The sequence below is a fragment of the Erpetoichthys calabaricus genome, chromosome 2 (assembly GCF_900747795.2).
Source record: "Erpetoichthys calabaricus chromosome 2, fErpCal1.3, whole genome shotgun sequence".
Lineage (NCBI taxonomy): Eukaryota > Metazoa > Chordata > Cladistia > Polypteriformes > Polypteridae > Erpetoichthys > Erpetoichthys calabaricus.
In genome coordinates this window covers 305,920,999-305,937,650 of record NC_041395.2, presented here as the reverse complement: position 1 = coordinate 305,937,650, position 16,652 = coordinate 305,920,999, and the positions used below count along the sequence as shown (strand labels likewise).

At 39.3% G+C, this 16,652-nt stretch overlaps 1 protein-coding gene across 1 annotated transcript in view; it reads left to right on the top strand.

The window, feature by feature from the left end:
• The window catches only part of sorcs3a (sortilin related VPS10 domain containing receptor 3a), a 1,273,344-nt gene that overhangs the window by 943,595 nt on the left and 313,097 nt on the right, over positions 1–16,652 (top strand). Inside the window, exon 7 of the mRNA XM_051922209.1 lies at positions 11,474–11,592. Within this exon, the coding sequence (XP_051778169.1) occupies positions 11,474–11,592 (119 nt within the window). The remainder of the gene's footprint in view (positions 1–11,473; positions 11,593–16,652) is intronic.

Below are 16,652 nucleotides of genomic sequence, written 5' to 3'. Positions count from 1 at the left end.
GCTTTCCCAAGCGCAGGCAGCGGGGTGGCGCTGTATGCGTCTTTAACGTTTGCATACAGTAAATCAATAGTCTTATTTCCCCGGGTGTTACAGTCCACATACTGTGAGAAGGCAGGTAATGTTTTGTCCAGCATCACATGGTTAAAGTCTCCAGCGATTAGCACAAGCGCCCTCAGGGTGCTGCGTTTGTAACTTAGCAACAGCAGAATGGATGATGTCACTCGCTGTTCACCCGAGGAGGGATGTAAACGATAACAGCAATGACGTGTCCAAACTCTCTGGGCAAGAAATAGGGACGCAAACTTACGGCCAACAGTTCGATGTCCCTGCAGCAAGTGGAGACATTAACATGTCCAGAGTTACACCACCGTGTATTAACATAGAGAGCAAGTCCTCCTTCTTTGTGCTTCCTGCAGGTACTTGCATCTCTGTCCGCTCTAACTGTGCTAAACCCGGGTAGCTCCACGTTAGCATCTGGGATGGTGGTAGTTAGCCACGTTTCGCAAAAGCACAACAAACTGCATTCTCTGTAGGTCCTGACATTTTTCACCAGCGCAGCCAGTTCGTCGATCTTATTTGAGATTGAGTTCACATTTCCCAGAATCACAGAAGGCACCGAAGGCTTAAAATGCCACTTTCTCGCAAGCCGCTTCATTTTTAGCTTAGTGCCGGCTCTGCTGCCACGATACCTCCTTCTTACCTCGTCAGGTAAATTGGGAGGTGTTTTAGCTGTAAAAATGTTTACAAACAATTGCTCAATAAACTGAATTATGCTACCCTAATCCTCATAGGCTAGGTTTGAAAAAAACATGCGACACAAGGAATGTTAAGTGATAACAATTCAGATTGAAATGCTCTAAAGTAGCAGTTAAAGCAAGTTGACATAGGTTATTCCATAGTGTCTTAATTACTCAGCATACAGGCTGTTAAAAATAATCATATTTTCTGTTTTGGCAACCAAAAATTGATGCCTGTTTACCTTTCCTGGAAAACACTTTTAAAAGCCGGTGTTCACTGTGAAATTATTTTTTTGCAAGTTCGAATCCCATGAATGCCAGAAGAGACACAGCTCCATTGGGCCCCTGAGCAAGGCCCTTAGCCTACAATTGCCCTGTCCTGGGTATGATGTAAATCTGCATCCAGTCCTGCAAGAAGGTCCTCCAACTTGCAGGAAAATCTGAGGGTTGGAGGCAGGATTGGCACTCCAGCCACTGTAAAAAACCTCACGCTGTTCAGTGTGGTGCTGAGGTGTTACCCGTTGCATGGCTGCACTTGGATCTCAACCTGGGCGGTTCGCTATGTTGTTGGTGCAGCAACATGCTGTAAACAGCGCATGCTCCCAAACACCTCCTCCAAATACTCAGACAAGAAGAAGAGCATGATGCTATCTTGAATTTTAGTGAAATGTACCTTCTATTAGTTATGCATTAGCAACTGAGGGACATTCCTAACAATGAAGATACACAGAATGGCAAATGGACAACAAAATGATTGCATGTAACTGAAATAACAATAATAATGAAAAATGCAACAACTTGAAATAGTCAGAATTAAGCAGTAAAATGTGTCCTGCATACCAAATAAAACTAGCAATTCATGACATCAGTGAACCTTCTCAGCTCTTCTCCTACTCCTTAACCCTTGGGCCGGGTTTATACTTCATGTGATGTGTGTGCCTGCTGACGCTACTGCTACACAAGCATTGTATTGTTTATTCTTACGCATGTACTTTATGTAAATCTGGAAGATTCCACCAGGTGGCAGAGATATCACGGTGAGAAAACAACGTTTGGTTTTGCTGTGTTGTGAATTGCCCAAAACATCCATTAAATTCCCAGGACACCTTGCCACAATATCATCTGAGAAGATTGGATGTTTAATGATCACATCCATCAATCCAGGGACGCGCCCATTCCAGCTAACATTGGACACAAGGCAGAAACAATCCCTGGATGGGGCATGAGCTCATCGCAAGGTTTATACAAGCACACACACACACACACTAGCATCATTTTAGCATCACCAAATCCCCATACCTGCATGTCTTTGGAAGGAAACCTGAGCACACTGTGGAAATCCACTATGAAAACATGCAAACTCCAGGCAGGGAACAGAAGGGATGTGACTCTCTACTGCAAATGCCACCCCCACATGTGTACTTACTAACAGTATTAATTATTTAAATGAAGTTAATGATTTATCTGTTAAATAAATGCTTTAATCATGAAAGTGATATCAAGTATAAATCTAAGGATTCTAAATGTTCAGAGAGCTGGAATATCATAAATTTAATGCATTCTGCGTGGCAATAGCTGCCTGCCGCTGCTGTCAGCACAGGAGGAAGTCCCAGAAGCATGTAGCAATTAACTAGTGGATTGGTTTTAAGATGATATTTATGACGTTCTACTTTAATGACAAAATAAACTACCAGATTAAAGTTAAAATTTCCACTTTGATCACAAAATAAACCTTTTCACAGTGTCCGTAATTTTTTTTCTCTGCGGCCGAAATAGGCTTCCATTGCATTGCGAAGCTGTTGTGAAGGTGCAAAACAAGAAAGATGACACAGAAGATGGTATGTGAGACCTTTAAAATGTATCACATCATTACGATTGGGAATATGCAATGCTTGCATTGTCTATGCGAGAAAGAGTTGAAGAGAAGCACCACAAATACATTTGTATGTCACCACATCGAACCATTCATCAAACATCGAAGCACGCAGATTGATCCTGTAGGATCTCCAAAGCGGTTTGCTGTCACACGTTAATAGTAAACAAAGACTCTGACATCACGTTCCAATTTGAACACAGTGTGCCCCCTGATTTTTTGCTGGTACTGGAAGTTGCGCACTCTATCCAGCAGGGGGCATTAGCTCCCTTGTTAGAATGGGTTCTTTTGTAATTGCGGCGTGTTACATAACCCGAATCAATATAGATATAATATATAAAGGCGATACCCCTGCCTTAATGATATGGCGGTAAGAAATCACATAGGAGAAATAACTTAGCTTTCTTTAATAACGGCTTACACTGCATAACAGATGAAGGAAGCCAACGGCAAGAACCCAGTTCGGGAGTGGGGGCCATTTTCGCCGCTGCGTTGGAAGGATTTTCAGGATTGGATGACATGAGTTTCCTCCGTTGAGTGTCTGGGCTTTCCCTTAAAGATAGGGTGAGAAGCTTAGTCATCCGGGAGGGACTCAGAGTAGAGCCACTGCTCCTCCGCATCGAGAGGAGTCAGATGAGGTGGCTCGGGCATCTGATCAGGATGCCTCCTGGACGCCTCCCTGGTGAGGTGTTCTGGGCACGTCTAACCGGGAGGAGGCCCCGAGGAAGAGCCAGGACACACTGGAGGGACTATGTCTCTCGGCTGGCCTGAGAACACCTTGGGATTCTCCTGGAAGAGCTAGAAGAAGTGGCCGGGGAGAGGGAAGTCTGGGCATCTCTGCTCAATCTGCTGCCCCCGCGACTCGATCTCAGATAAGCAGAAGAGGATGGATGGATGGATGGATGAATGACATTATCTTCCATCTGTCAGTCGGCTTCAAAGGTATGCCGGGCAATGTTCCAAGGCTTTATACTCTTTCTTCATGTGCAGGCCCCCACTTAGGTGAATCATGCCATTCCATGCAAGATAAAAAGAGGATACAATTTCATGCTGAGTTTGACACACAGAAATAGTATACAATGGTCATCAGTCTGACTGCATGTTTCCCCAGCTGTCTTTTATCTGTCTTGCCTTATGCTTTGCCTAGCAGTTCTAAATGATAAGGCCCTGTGCTAAATCTGGCTCTGTGCATGTGAGTAGAAAGAAAAGTACATTTATAAAATGTATTTGTACAGAGGACAGTGACATATGTTCTGATTACAGACACGCGTCATGTTAATTTCTGAGGATGTGCTCAGAGGACGCACCAAATGAATGTTGGTAATGTGTAGCAGCCATGTTCTGAGTGTGAAGTATAAACCAGTTCTTAGACTCATTAAAGCTACCTCGGTCAAGGGTAGCTCTCTTTGGCACACCTTGGCTTGAAAGCAATAAGATCTTCTGTTTTACACACAGAATACCCGTACATGTTCCTCATTATTTTGCTGTACTTTCCTTATCTAATAATGCTAACCCGTAAAAGGTGGTTTCCAGTCATGTAATGAGTAATTGGGCCATACCTATAAAAGATGTGGCATGCTTCAGTTGGCATCCAAGTATCTGAATTAAACAAGCTTAACAAACAATTCTTTTGCTATTTTACTTGCTTTTGCCTCAGGATATTTTGATTTTTTTAGACTTTGAGTTTTGATTTTCATTTATGTTTTGGCTATTTGTTTCTTTTTGACTTTTGGTAACAAACCTCTGCCTGTCTTTTGACTAATCCTTTTTGAGTACAGTTTTTTTGTTTGGTGAGTTGCTGATGAAGCACACACTCAAGGTTGTGACTGTGCGTGTCAGTGGCAAACACGAGTGCAAGAAAGAAAGAAGCCCAGACTGTGTGAAGTGGAAGTTCTGGAATTTGCATCTGAAATGTCTGCTGTAAATGTGGCACTAAATTGCCCAGAGATTTATGTCCATTCTATTGACGATTCACCAATCAAAACACAGCACTCACTAGAGCCCACCCTCTCAGTTTTGATGGGTAAAAATGACAGTGTATTTCATGTTACGCGTGTTGTCACTGAAACAAATATAGAAGGAAAAAATTAAATAAATACATTAGGAAATAAGCAACAAAAACATGATTCATGTCACATTTAATTATATATGCTCAGACATCATTTATTTATTTACATTTCACACTTTTTTTATTTATTTAGTTATTTAATGTATTCATGTTTTTTATTTTGTCTGAGATATTCCTCCGTAGTCTGTTTCAAAACAATCACAACACATTGAGTCTAAATAAGACTTTATTACTGCTATTTAGCCTTTCTCATTTACAGTTTTATAAATAGACAGAGAGACTGACAGGTAATTCTTTACTGATTAGTAGTGATAAATTTCAACTTAGAACATACTGTAAGTACATTACATTAATGTAAGGCCTGAGTTATCAGTGTATATGACTTTCGCCTGTAACTCCTACCTTTAGTCGATCAGCTCCATTTCAAAGAACACAGGAATAATCCGAGTCAATCGTAACTTTTTAACAGTTGTACTGTCCAGAATTATTGCTGAAAATACTGTATATTGGATTCATCATTGAGGAGTATTCTGTAAAGTAAAATGTTGCTGGATTAAATAAATAATAAGATTTGTAAAAATATATGTTTCTTGTATATTCTTTATTTGTACCTGTGTGTCCATAATACAATATTGGTTTCAATAAGATATTTGAAAAGAAAAAGTTAGTGATTCTAGAAATATTGTTGTGCTATGGTCCACAAAATATTTTCATGGTGCTCCTAGAAAACAAAAATAATAACAGTTTAGAAAATTTCTTGTGTTGTAGACAAAGAATTAACGTGACACTGAATTCAATAATATTTTTCATTGTGTTCTAATTTAGAAATTGCTTGAAGCAAAAATGGTGTCCCCTAGGAGTTGAATTTGAGGCACCTGAGTTAGCTGATCGTCTGTTGATTCGAATCTCAGTGTTGTTAGGCAAGCTGGTAAAGGAAATAGAGAAATAATTAAGGATTTTGAATCTTTAAAAAAAGTCATATAAAAGTAAGGCATAAAACATTTTAAAGGTATAAAACCTACCCCTGCTGTGACCCTCCAGGATCTAAATTTCATTCCCCTAAAAGAGAACATTTGCCTTCTGTTACATTGCTGGTCTGATGGAAATTTTCTTATAAAATACACTTAAATAACAGCTGAGATCACCACTACAATGAGGGCAACAAGTAGATCCTTTATTGTAAAACTGGCGATGTTACCTGTTGAAGACAGGTGATAGAATAAATTTAAAAATATATGACATTTGCTATCGCTTGCCTTACATGTGCCTTCAACATCCGTCCTATGCCTTTCTTTGGTGGGTTTCCTCCGGGCGCTTCGGTTTCCTCCCACAGTCCAAAGACATGCAGGTTAGGTGGATTGGCGATTCTGAAATTGGCCCTAGTGTGTGCTTGGTGTGTGGGTGTGTTTGTGTGTGTCCTGCAGTGGGTTGGCACCCTGCCCGGGATTGGTTCCCTGCCTTGCGCCCTGTGTTGGCTGGGATTGGCTCCAGCAGACCCCCGTGACCCTGTGTTTGGATTCAGCGGGTTGGAAAATGGATGGATGTCTTTCTATCTTATTGGGACAGCCCTTCCTCTCAGGATCTCATTCTTATAAAGCCTGCTTCTCAGTCATTTTGAGGCATGTTGCTCACATCCTGTCCTCTTTTTGACTACCATCAATGGTAGATGGGCCCTCATTACCTGCTGTAAAACTTCATTTGTATTTTTGTGAATACTTCCCACATTTGAAGGTAACACTCAGGAATCCTTCTATGTCTTTCCTTGACTTGCACTTCCTGTTTTAATCACATTTGACTGAGCAACCAAAGCAAAGCTGACCAATCAGACAAAAGCAAAACTGACCATTCAGATTTCTCGGAGGAACCTGACACACATACACACACACACACACACATTAGCATTTATTACATAGTAAAATAGATTGGAACCAAGAGAGCCTACATCTCCACAGGTGAGTTCTCTATATAGATTGACAAATATGCAAGTGCATCGATCTTAAATAAGTTAGGATCACTTGCATACAACAGTTAAGAAACACATCAGTCTGCACCAATCAGCACACAGATAAATCATGCAGTCTATGGCACACCCTATACCTTAGTGTATCTAAAAGTCTCAGAAGAGTTAAACAGATTAGATGTCTTTGGTAAATATGATTAAATAAGGACTTCTTATACTCATTTACAATACCACAGACAAAATGTCATACAGTCTCATCTCCAAAGTAAATGAATGGTACAGAACTGCCCGTGAGTGAATTTCGTTTCTTTCTCTCTAAAAAGTAAACCAACTTTTTCAAATGTTTGTCTCTGTGATTTGGTAATTGTCTTTGCAAAAGCTATTCTAACAGGAAACTGTTATCGTTTTAATTACAAATGGCATATCAAGATCTCCTTTGGTGTTTAATGTTATCCGCAGGAGATGTACTACATTACCTTTCTTGGATACATTCTTCTTTCAACAGTAATTCGTATGTTGGAAGACCGGATGGTGTTAACAGTTGTTGATATTCTTCGGGATATTGTAAGTTGATGTTTTCATCTTCTGCACAATCACCACCAACTGTTTCCGGATAGTCTATTTATACTCATTTAACCAATTTTGCCGTGTAACCGATTGACAATTTTCACAATAACTCATTTGACTTCATCGTTTCTCGGTGCTAGGATTGCCCATTTACTCATTTCTTCTGTTGATAACCCTTAGATTTGGACATAATAAGTCTTCTTTTATTGGGAACTTAAAGTGAAGAAAACGTAAAAGTTTATAAGAGCTGAGAGAGCAGGAACTGTGTCTGTCAGAAGCATTCACACAAATGAGAGGTGAGAGGGCCATGTGCGTGGTTGAATATGGTTGAGAGGAGAGCATGACTTGAAAAAAATCTCATGGCCAAAGTTTCGTCTTGCGGGACTTGAAACTATCTCTTTGAAAAAGTCTCGCCTCAGGATTTCCTTTTATAATAGAGAGACTATATTTTTTGCATTTTGCAAATAAGGATGTACAGTACATGTTTTCATGAAAATTGGAATATAACTCTGGGACAGTCCAGCTTAGAATATAGGCATCCTAATTCTGCCCTGGAGATGGATCAAGTGTCACGTAACACTTCAGTTTGATCTATCATTTTGTTATGCTTGTGACCCTTAAGTGCCATACATAACTATAAGACAATATGGATCAATTCAGGGTGACAAGGATTCCTCTCATCCAGTGAAATTTCTCCTTTCACTTCAAACATCTGCCATTCCCAATGACTTTGTATTTTGTCCAGACAATAAAAGGTCAAACCCTGAAAATAGCAGACCTGGATCTCTGTTCAAAATGCTTAACTCACAAGCAACTGTAAATCGCTTGTTCAGTTGTTAGCAGCACCTTCTTATTTACACCTTTGACAAAGCAAAAACTTTTTAATATGGCTCTTTCCTAATGAATAAATGAACAATGCCACTGATCAAACCTAATTAAACCAACAAGTTCTAATTAAATAGTTTATATCAATCATGAAACACTGTGGTACTTTGTATATTCAATATAAATTCAAATTAACCTCAAAATATATTTAATAGACTTCATCAAAAGGATGCTGGTATTTCTATTCCAAGTTGTCATATTACTATGGTTTAGTTTCCTCTTTCCTTCATTTTTGCTTCTTTGCTTTTCCATGTATCATATATTAGCCACATTGTCCTTTCGTTGCATGGGTTTCATCTTGAGAATTTATTAAATCTAGATAAAATCGGCATTGACTTTCCATAAAATTTGAGTCAGCAGAGTTTCCAGGTTTTAAATGTTCAAAGTCTTGAAAATATTAATTTTCTCCATAAATGTCAGAGAACAACAATGTGACTGAAATATTAAATATAATTAAAAGTTGGCAGTTATGTTACAAAAAATGTGAATATTTGAATTTCAAACTTTTTGGTCTGACTTCAGACACATGGTGAATTATAAATACTTGAGCCAAATCAATTGATCTGTCAACTGCAACCTGATACTTCGTGAAAGTCACAGCTTCTTTTGACACCTCTGAGCATAACACACAGAAGAATCAGGAGAGGGGTACTACAGATTTTTTAATTTAATCAAAGGACTGTAAACTCTAAACAAAGTTTTGTATTACTGAGTAATACAGCTAGCATATACAGTAAGTGTTACAAATTGTAAAATTAAAATTGAAGCATAAATAAGTGGAAGTGCCCTTTTCTGATGCATTGTTGACTTGTAAGGAGGGTGCGCCAGTACACTGCTGGCGATGCTTATTGCGCTGATTGTTCTTATGATTGAAAAATATGTTCCCATTTGGTCAGGAGATGTGAACTGGTGGGTTTTAGGTCCTTATGATGACAAAAAGGAAGGTCAGTTAAAGTAAAAAGGCAAGGTTGGACTTGGGTACCAGGCAGACATTCTGATCTTGTTCAAAATCATACCTTCTCTGTTTCCCCTTTAATTTGATTCCTTTAAGGAATACTGTTTTATATACCATACTTATCATATATTTATGGTGAGTAACCCTAATCCGAAATGCCTGGGACCAGAAGTAGTTCGGATTTCAGACATTTTCAAATTTTGGAATAATTACATGTACATAATGAGATATCTTGGGGCCACCCTCGATCAAGTAGGGAAATGCAGCCAAACCAGCTAAATGACGAAATAATAATTCATGTAACTGAGCCGTTATTACGATGTGCATTGATGTGACAAACATATTAAAGCTGAAAAGTGATGTTAGTTCCCTTTTAAAAGGGCCAACTCTGTGTATAAACTTTTTTTGTTTTTTTCATCAATTTATATCGGCTACCTGTTGTCGTTTCTCATAGAACGGGCTAACAGCTCAGGAACATTTCAGTCAATCTTCACTCCATCATGCCCATTTTGCTGAAAAGCATTAACAACTGGCAAGACACTACATTCAGTTTTCATATAGTGTGGGTGAATAGACTCTGAAGCCAACCCCGACACAAACATGCAGGAGACAGGTTTTGCACTCAGCACACGATTTATTTACGGTTCACAAATCACCAACACACAACACAATCCAGTCCCTTCTCTGCCGCCAGTCCATCTGCCACCACTCCTCCTCAGGCTGTGTCCTCTTCTTCCTGACTCTGGCCATTGCGTGGTGGTGACTGACTCCCTTTATAGCGCACCCAGAAGGACTCCAGGTGCCCAACAAGCTTCTTCCAGCCACACGTCCTGGTGTGTGACGGATGTGTGGCCAAATAGGGCCCTGAAAATGTCCATGCACCTCCTGGTGGTGGCCACGCTCCCATGCTCATGATCCGTGGCCCCGCTGGAAACCAAGGGTGTTGCCCTCTGTCGGCCCAGGGGAGAAACTGTCCTGAAAATACTCTCCCCCCCGAGTCCTTCCATACTCTGGGTGTCTCGACCAGGTAAGGGCTCCAGCTGTCTGCCACAATATATAAAACATAACATTTTTTGCCAACATAAAAGGGCAATTTGCAGCAGTGTCCAATATTCTTGTCGTAATTGGTGCAATTTATTTAACTCATATTGCAATAAGAGAGAATGAAGCTGCATTTGTTAACCACAAGCAGTGACATTCCTTTAATACATAATTCATCTGCAACTTTAGTGGTGCCATGCAGCACTTTAGAACTGCTGTGCTGGTGTTATCATGTCACTTTATGGGGGAGAAAGTTCATCGACTATATGCCTTTGCTTAGTAGCACTCGATGCTACAGCTCCCTAATCTGACCTTTGATCGTGTGCCATTTCCTTGAGATTCTTGATGCTTCAGAGGACTCCCACACACACACGCCCCATCCCGCTCTGTAAGAATAAAACCATTTTAAATCTGTACATGAAGACTAGGGGCACAAAAGTGCTGAAGTCAATCCAATTTAATAACTTCTAGGATGTGCCAATTGTAACATATACATAGAGGGACAGATTGACATAAAATGCTTTACTGTATGTCAATATGATAGATAGATAGATAGATAGATAGATAGATAGATAGATAGATAGATAGATAGATAGATAGATAGATAGATAGATAGATAGATAGATAGATAGATAGATAGATAGATAGATAGAAATAATTAAAAGAAAACGCAAAACACTTTACTGCTCTGCACTGAGGAATTTATACTCAGCTAGAAAAATGAAATAGCAAATGTATTGACTTATCATTTGAAAGTTGCTCACCTAAAACAAAACTGCTATTGTCATTGTAGCAACAAAAGAAAAAAATGATAAAACATTATAAAATTAGAAGAGCTGATCTTAAATTACACTTGTTACTGAGCACAATTCAAAATTGTATTACAAAGGTTTGATTTTGCATATCAGAATCTGTGAAGTATTCATACTGTATAAGTGGTGTTAACACACAAATTAAGCTTTGTTTGCTTAACAAATAATGAGGAATAAGAAGCATCAAAATTAATGTATACTGTACATTTATTAAGCATTTCTCCATAATGCTGCCAGTTGAGGCTTTACCACCACACAATGTTATAATTGGATTAAGCAGGTTTGCAAATGGATAGCTGAACATTGCAATACAATAACATAAGGCTTTCCTGAATGTTATTAAAGACGGAAAATATAATATTGTATTTGCATTACAATACAACATTACATATATTATAATGAGTATATGTGGAAATAGTTGTTAGTATTATAACTAAGTGAAACAACACAAGTAAAGTCCAGTAGAATGCTACAAATATTCAAAGAATAATATCATGAATCTGGTCATGTTACCATACTGTTAAGATATGTTTTATTTTGTGATATTTTCATAATTATTATTTTTTTTATTACAGATGTCCAGTATATTACTTGCCGAATTCATGACTGTACTGAACTTAACAGAAACCAGCCTTTCCCAGGATACATTGATTCAAATTCCTTAGTTGTACAAGATGATTATGTCTTTCTACAGGTATGACATTTTACATTTAAAATGTGAAGTAAGGGAAATTATTAAAGAACATCTTAAAAGTAATAAATGCTGCTCTAATATGTCATATGACTGGATTATATACTGCATAGAAAAATGTATAAAATGTTTGGGCTCAATGACACATTCTGCTGTTTACCTTTATTTGGCAAAATGTTCAAATTGCCTGACTTAAAACTGTCTTAGCTGAGTATTTCAGTCCACGTAGGACGGTGCAGTGGCAGTTCCTGCTAATGCTTTATGGCCTTATTATCCATCCATCCATCCATTTTCCAACCCGCTGAATCCGAACACAGGGTCACGGGGGTCTGCTGGAGCCAATCCCAGCCAACACAGGGCACAAGGCAGGAACCAATCCCGGGCAGGGTGCCAACCCACCGCAGGACACACACAAACACACCCACACACCAAGCACACACTAGGGCCAATTTAGAATCGCCAATCCACCTAACCAGCATGTCTTTGGACTGTGGGAGGAAACCGGAGTGCTCGGAGGAAACCCACGCAGACACGGGGAGAACATGCAAACTCCACGCAGGGAGGACCCGGGATGCGAACCCGGGTCCCCAGGTCTCCCAACTGCGAGGCAGCAGCGCTACCCACTGCGCCACCGTGCTGCCCTGGCCTTATTATGCAAATATTAATTGAACCATGACGAACAAAGAAATACACATCAAGTAAAAATACTTTAAATAGAACCTTTCCACAGTGACCACTGCTTTTCACAAGAGAGCTACTTAACAGCCTTAGATCAGGTTTTTTTCTGGAATTTGCTTGAACATTCCGGTTGATTTTGCGACTTCTCTAATCGTGCTAAGAATCATAGTTCATATATTCATGCTAATCCGAGACAGAGGCTCAAGAGAGTGGAGGGGGGACGCATGACATCAGGAGTGAGGAGTCGTCTACCTCTTTTATATATATATATATACAGTATATATATATATATATATATATATATATATATATATACAGTATTTATATATATTGTGGACCACCAAGGTGGTGTACCAGCCACCCTACCTGACCCAGACATGCAGACACAAGTTCAAGTCCAGTACACACATTTATTCCCAATTTATTCCCATGGGGAAGCCCCTTCCCTTTGCTCCCCACTCTACAGCACAGTACAGTACACAGGTAGCACAACACAGTCCTTTCTTCCTTTCTCTTTCTCTGCTGCCTCCACTCCTCTCCCAGCAAGCTTCATCCACCTCCTCCCTACTCTGGCTCCTCGAATGGAGTGAGGTGGCACCTTTTATAGGGCATTGGGAAGTGCTCCATCTGCTCCCAGATCCTCTTCCAGGAGGCAGAAGTGCTGCAACCTAGGACTCAGAAACTGTCCAGGCGGCTTGTTTTTAAGTTCCAAACCTGTGGCCCCGCTATGAGCCAGGGAAGTAGACCTCTTGTGTTCCAGGAGAGGTACTGCCCCGAAAATGCCCCCTCCCTCGGTCCTTCCATTACAGGGGAGTCCCGACCAGGAAAAGGCCCTGGCTATCTGCCACAATATTTACATATATATATATATATATATATATATATATATATATATATATATACACAGTATATATATATATATATATATATATATACACAGTATATATATATATATATATTGTCGCAGATAAGGTCTTTGTCCACCTCTTGGCCCCTCAGGTACCACTCCAAACACGATGTAAAAGCACAAGACTTCTTTATTTTGCTCTTGTACAGTGCACAAAGCACCCTCCACTCCACACTATTCATACAATTAACAATAAACTACTCAATAATACTCTCTCCTCTGGGCTTTCCCACAGTCCTTTTATACACCCTGACCCGGAGGTGTTCCTGTCCAACAGTCCACAGTTCCTTATTTCTTCCGGGTCAGGGTAAACAGTCCTTTTCTTCAACCCGGGAGCACATCGTTTCTTCCTGTCACGTGACCATGACGTACTCCCGGGGTATAGGGCACATAAGAGCCCACGAGTCCCCCTACAGCGACGCCTGGTGGCCCCCAAGGTATTCAGCAGGGCTGCGTATAAAAACTACATAGTCCATGAGGCCCTGCTGGAACTCGGGGCACGTCTATGTTGTCCGGAGAGCTCCTCCTGGCGGCCTGGGGGTGAGGGCCGGAGTTAGAAGCCGGCAATCCACCACAATATATATATATATATATATATATATATATATATATATATATATATATATATTTATTATATATATACTGTATATTCATAGCATTCGTAGTCTGTATCACAATCTGATTGTGTGGGTGGTTTGCTGACCAACCACAAGTGTTACCTGGTAAGGGGTTACGTATGAGACTACGAATGTCATGAATGTAATTACCCTGATCTACATGCTGTCAAATCAACGATCCACATCCCGTGGCACAACGTTAGAGGCTTCACCTCTAGCGCTGATGTCCGAGGTTCGATTCCCCGAGAGGGGGGTGCAGTAAGTGTGTACGCCTGATGAGCCCAGAATTAGGGCGAAACACGTGCCGTGTACTCTTTGCATTATTTGACAGTAAACTATTCAACCACATATACAGTATATATATATATATATATATATATACTGTATATGTGTGCGTGTGTTTGTGTATTTCAGATTAGTAGGATTGTCAGAATGAATGACTTGCTCAAAATGAAGTTGCTGTATAGTTTATGGTTCAAATCCTTAGCTAATAACATCAACTAATCCTACTTAAGGCTTTTTCAATATCTTATTTATGAATGTCAGTTATGTCTGAATTTATAGATAATGCAGTAAGGCTTAATTCATACCAACGTGGATAAATCTGAAAGTGCTGTTTTCGTTTCAAAAGCATTATGTTCGCACTTGCATTTCCAAATTTTTTTCTAAAAGTATATCATCCCCCCTGAAATGGCAAAAAGGGTGTACATAGCTTGTCAGCCAAGAGTGCTTTTTGGTGAAGGAGCAAAATCGACGTTATCCAAAATGCAGAGAATTAAAGCTCTTTGTAAGGAAATACGATGCAACACGTTTATTTTTAAAGACTAAAAATGAATATAATGTTGCCAGAGCCTTGTAAAATGTAGACTAACAGTCTTACCAAAATAATTACAGTGGAATATTTTGAGTGTTTCAGGCCAGATATTTAGGACAGGACTGTGCGGCAGTGCATGCTCCTCCTCCTATTCCCACAGTAAAGATGCCGTCCCAGGGGACCAAATTGAAGACAGTGTCTGATCACATGACAAGCACACAGTACATCATCGTTTTGAACAAAAGCTCAAATTTTCACAGCCACACGTCCATGTATGAGAACCGGCATCTTCAGATTATTAGACTTTAGAGAACATTTTCAGAATGTGGATTTAAAGAACGTTTTCAATGTGGATTAAAGACCAAACTGAATATAAAAAGCTGCCTTTCCAGATTTATGTATGTTAACATAAAACTGTACCTACTATTTCCTTCCATTATATTAGTCATGAAACATGAAGCCTTTGTATTGAACTGTACAGAACTCTCTAGACATATATAGTTCAAAGAGTTTTGAAAAATAAGTGACAGAAATAAAGGAAGCATCACATTCAAAACCTCATATTTCATTTTAGCCCTGCATATTTCTCCAACAGTCGCCACAAGTACACTTTTCAGTTATCTGTAAGTGTTTAAATCGGGGGTCTCCAACTCCAGTAATGGAGTGCTACTGTGGCCACAGGTTTTCATTCTAACTCTTTTCTTAATTAGTGACCAGATTTTTCTGCTAATTAACTCTTTGCCTTAATTTTAATTGATGCACAACTTAAGACTCAGACCCCTTAAGAATTTGTTTTTTCCTTAATTAGCAACCAAACAATATTAAGACACAAAATGAACCAACAAATAAACAACAACCTGCATCCATCACACAATAACTGAAAATACAGAAAGGTGAAGGCCTCAGTAATGTTAATCTGCTCAGGTCCACAAAACATTTTGATAGCGCTCTTAAAAAAGAAAATCAACAGTTTTGGAAATGTCTGCCATGGAAGAATGAGTGCCATGGAATTAAATAACGGGATTAATTAGCAACGAGAATTGGCTTCAAATTAAGAAGCTGAAGTTGGTTGGAGTTTGAGCCCCCAACTTTTTTGGTCATCTGTTGGCTCACTTCACATCAACTTTATGTTTTGGGGCCATTTAAGGAAAAAAGAATCAATTCAGTGGTCCGAGTCAATTAAATAAATGGAAATAGTTAATTAGCAGCAAAAACTGGTCACTACTTAAGAAAAGAGTTAGAAATAAAAACTTGCAGCCACAGTAGTTCTCCAGGACTATAGTTGGAGACCCCTGGTTTAAATATAACAAGCAACAGCAATATAATGTCACTGATTTCAATTTAGATTTCATAAATTGGAAGGTTCTGGTAGTGTGATTGGTACCTTAAGGTAAGGTAAAGTGAGGAAAAGAGCATATTAAAGACATATGTGGAATGAAGTGCACTGTATAAAAAATAAAGTAAGCCTTTCCCCAGGAGCATCGGGGCCCACGATGTTTCTAATGCCTATGTGTGTTTCTGTTTTGCTATTAAAACAGGGGCGCCAGCGCACTACTTTGCTCAGGGGGCCTATGATGCTGTTAAGACGGCCCTACACAATAATTTGATAACTAGTTTGCCAACATCTGTTTATGAATGCATTACTTTAGTATTTTCTGCACATAAAACCAGGTTGGCAACCCACACACATGGTAAGGTCATATATGTCACAAATGAAAAACGTGCAATGCTTTTTAAATTATGCTGTCCAAATGAACTAGTTTCAGTAATAGTCATAAGTGGCAGAATTTACTTTTTTTTAATCACCAGCTTTAACAGAGCTTTACTGAATTATTAGTCAAAAGACTGAAATTTAGGTGTCCTTCTTCATTTTCAATACTGTAACTTAGACAGCAATTTTCTGACTCTCATTTCCTTCTGAGTTTTATGGATGCTGCGCTTTGGAGGAAAAAAAACCTAAATCGTTGAAATGAATTTGTTTTGCACTTAGCTTTTTCTAGTTTGTATTGATGTTTTTTTTTTTTTTGGTGGGCAAGATTATGATGGG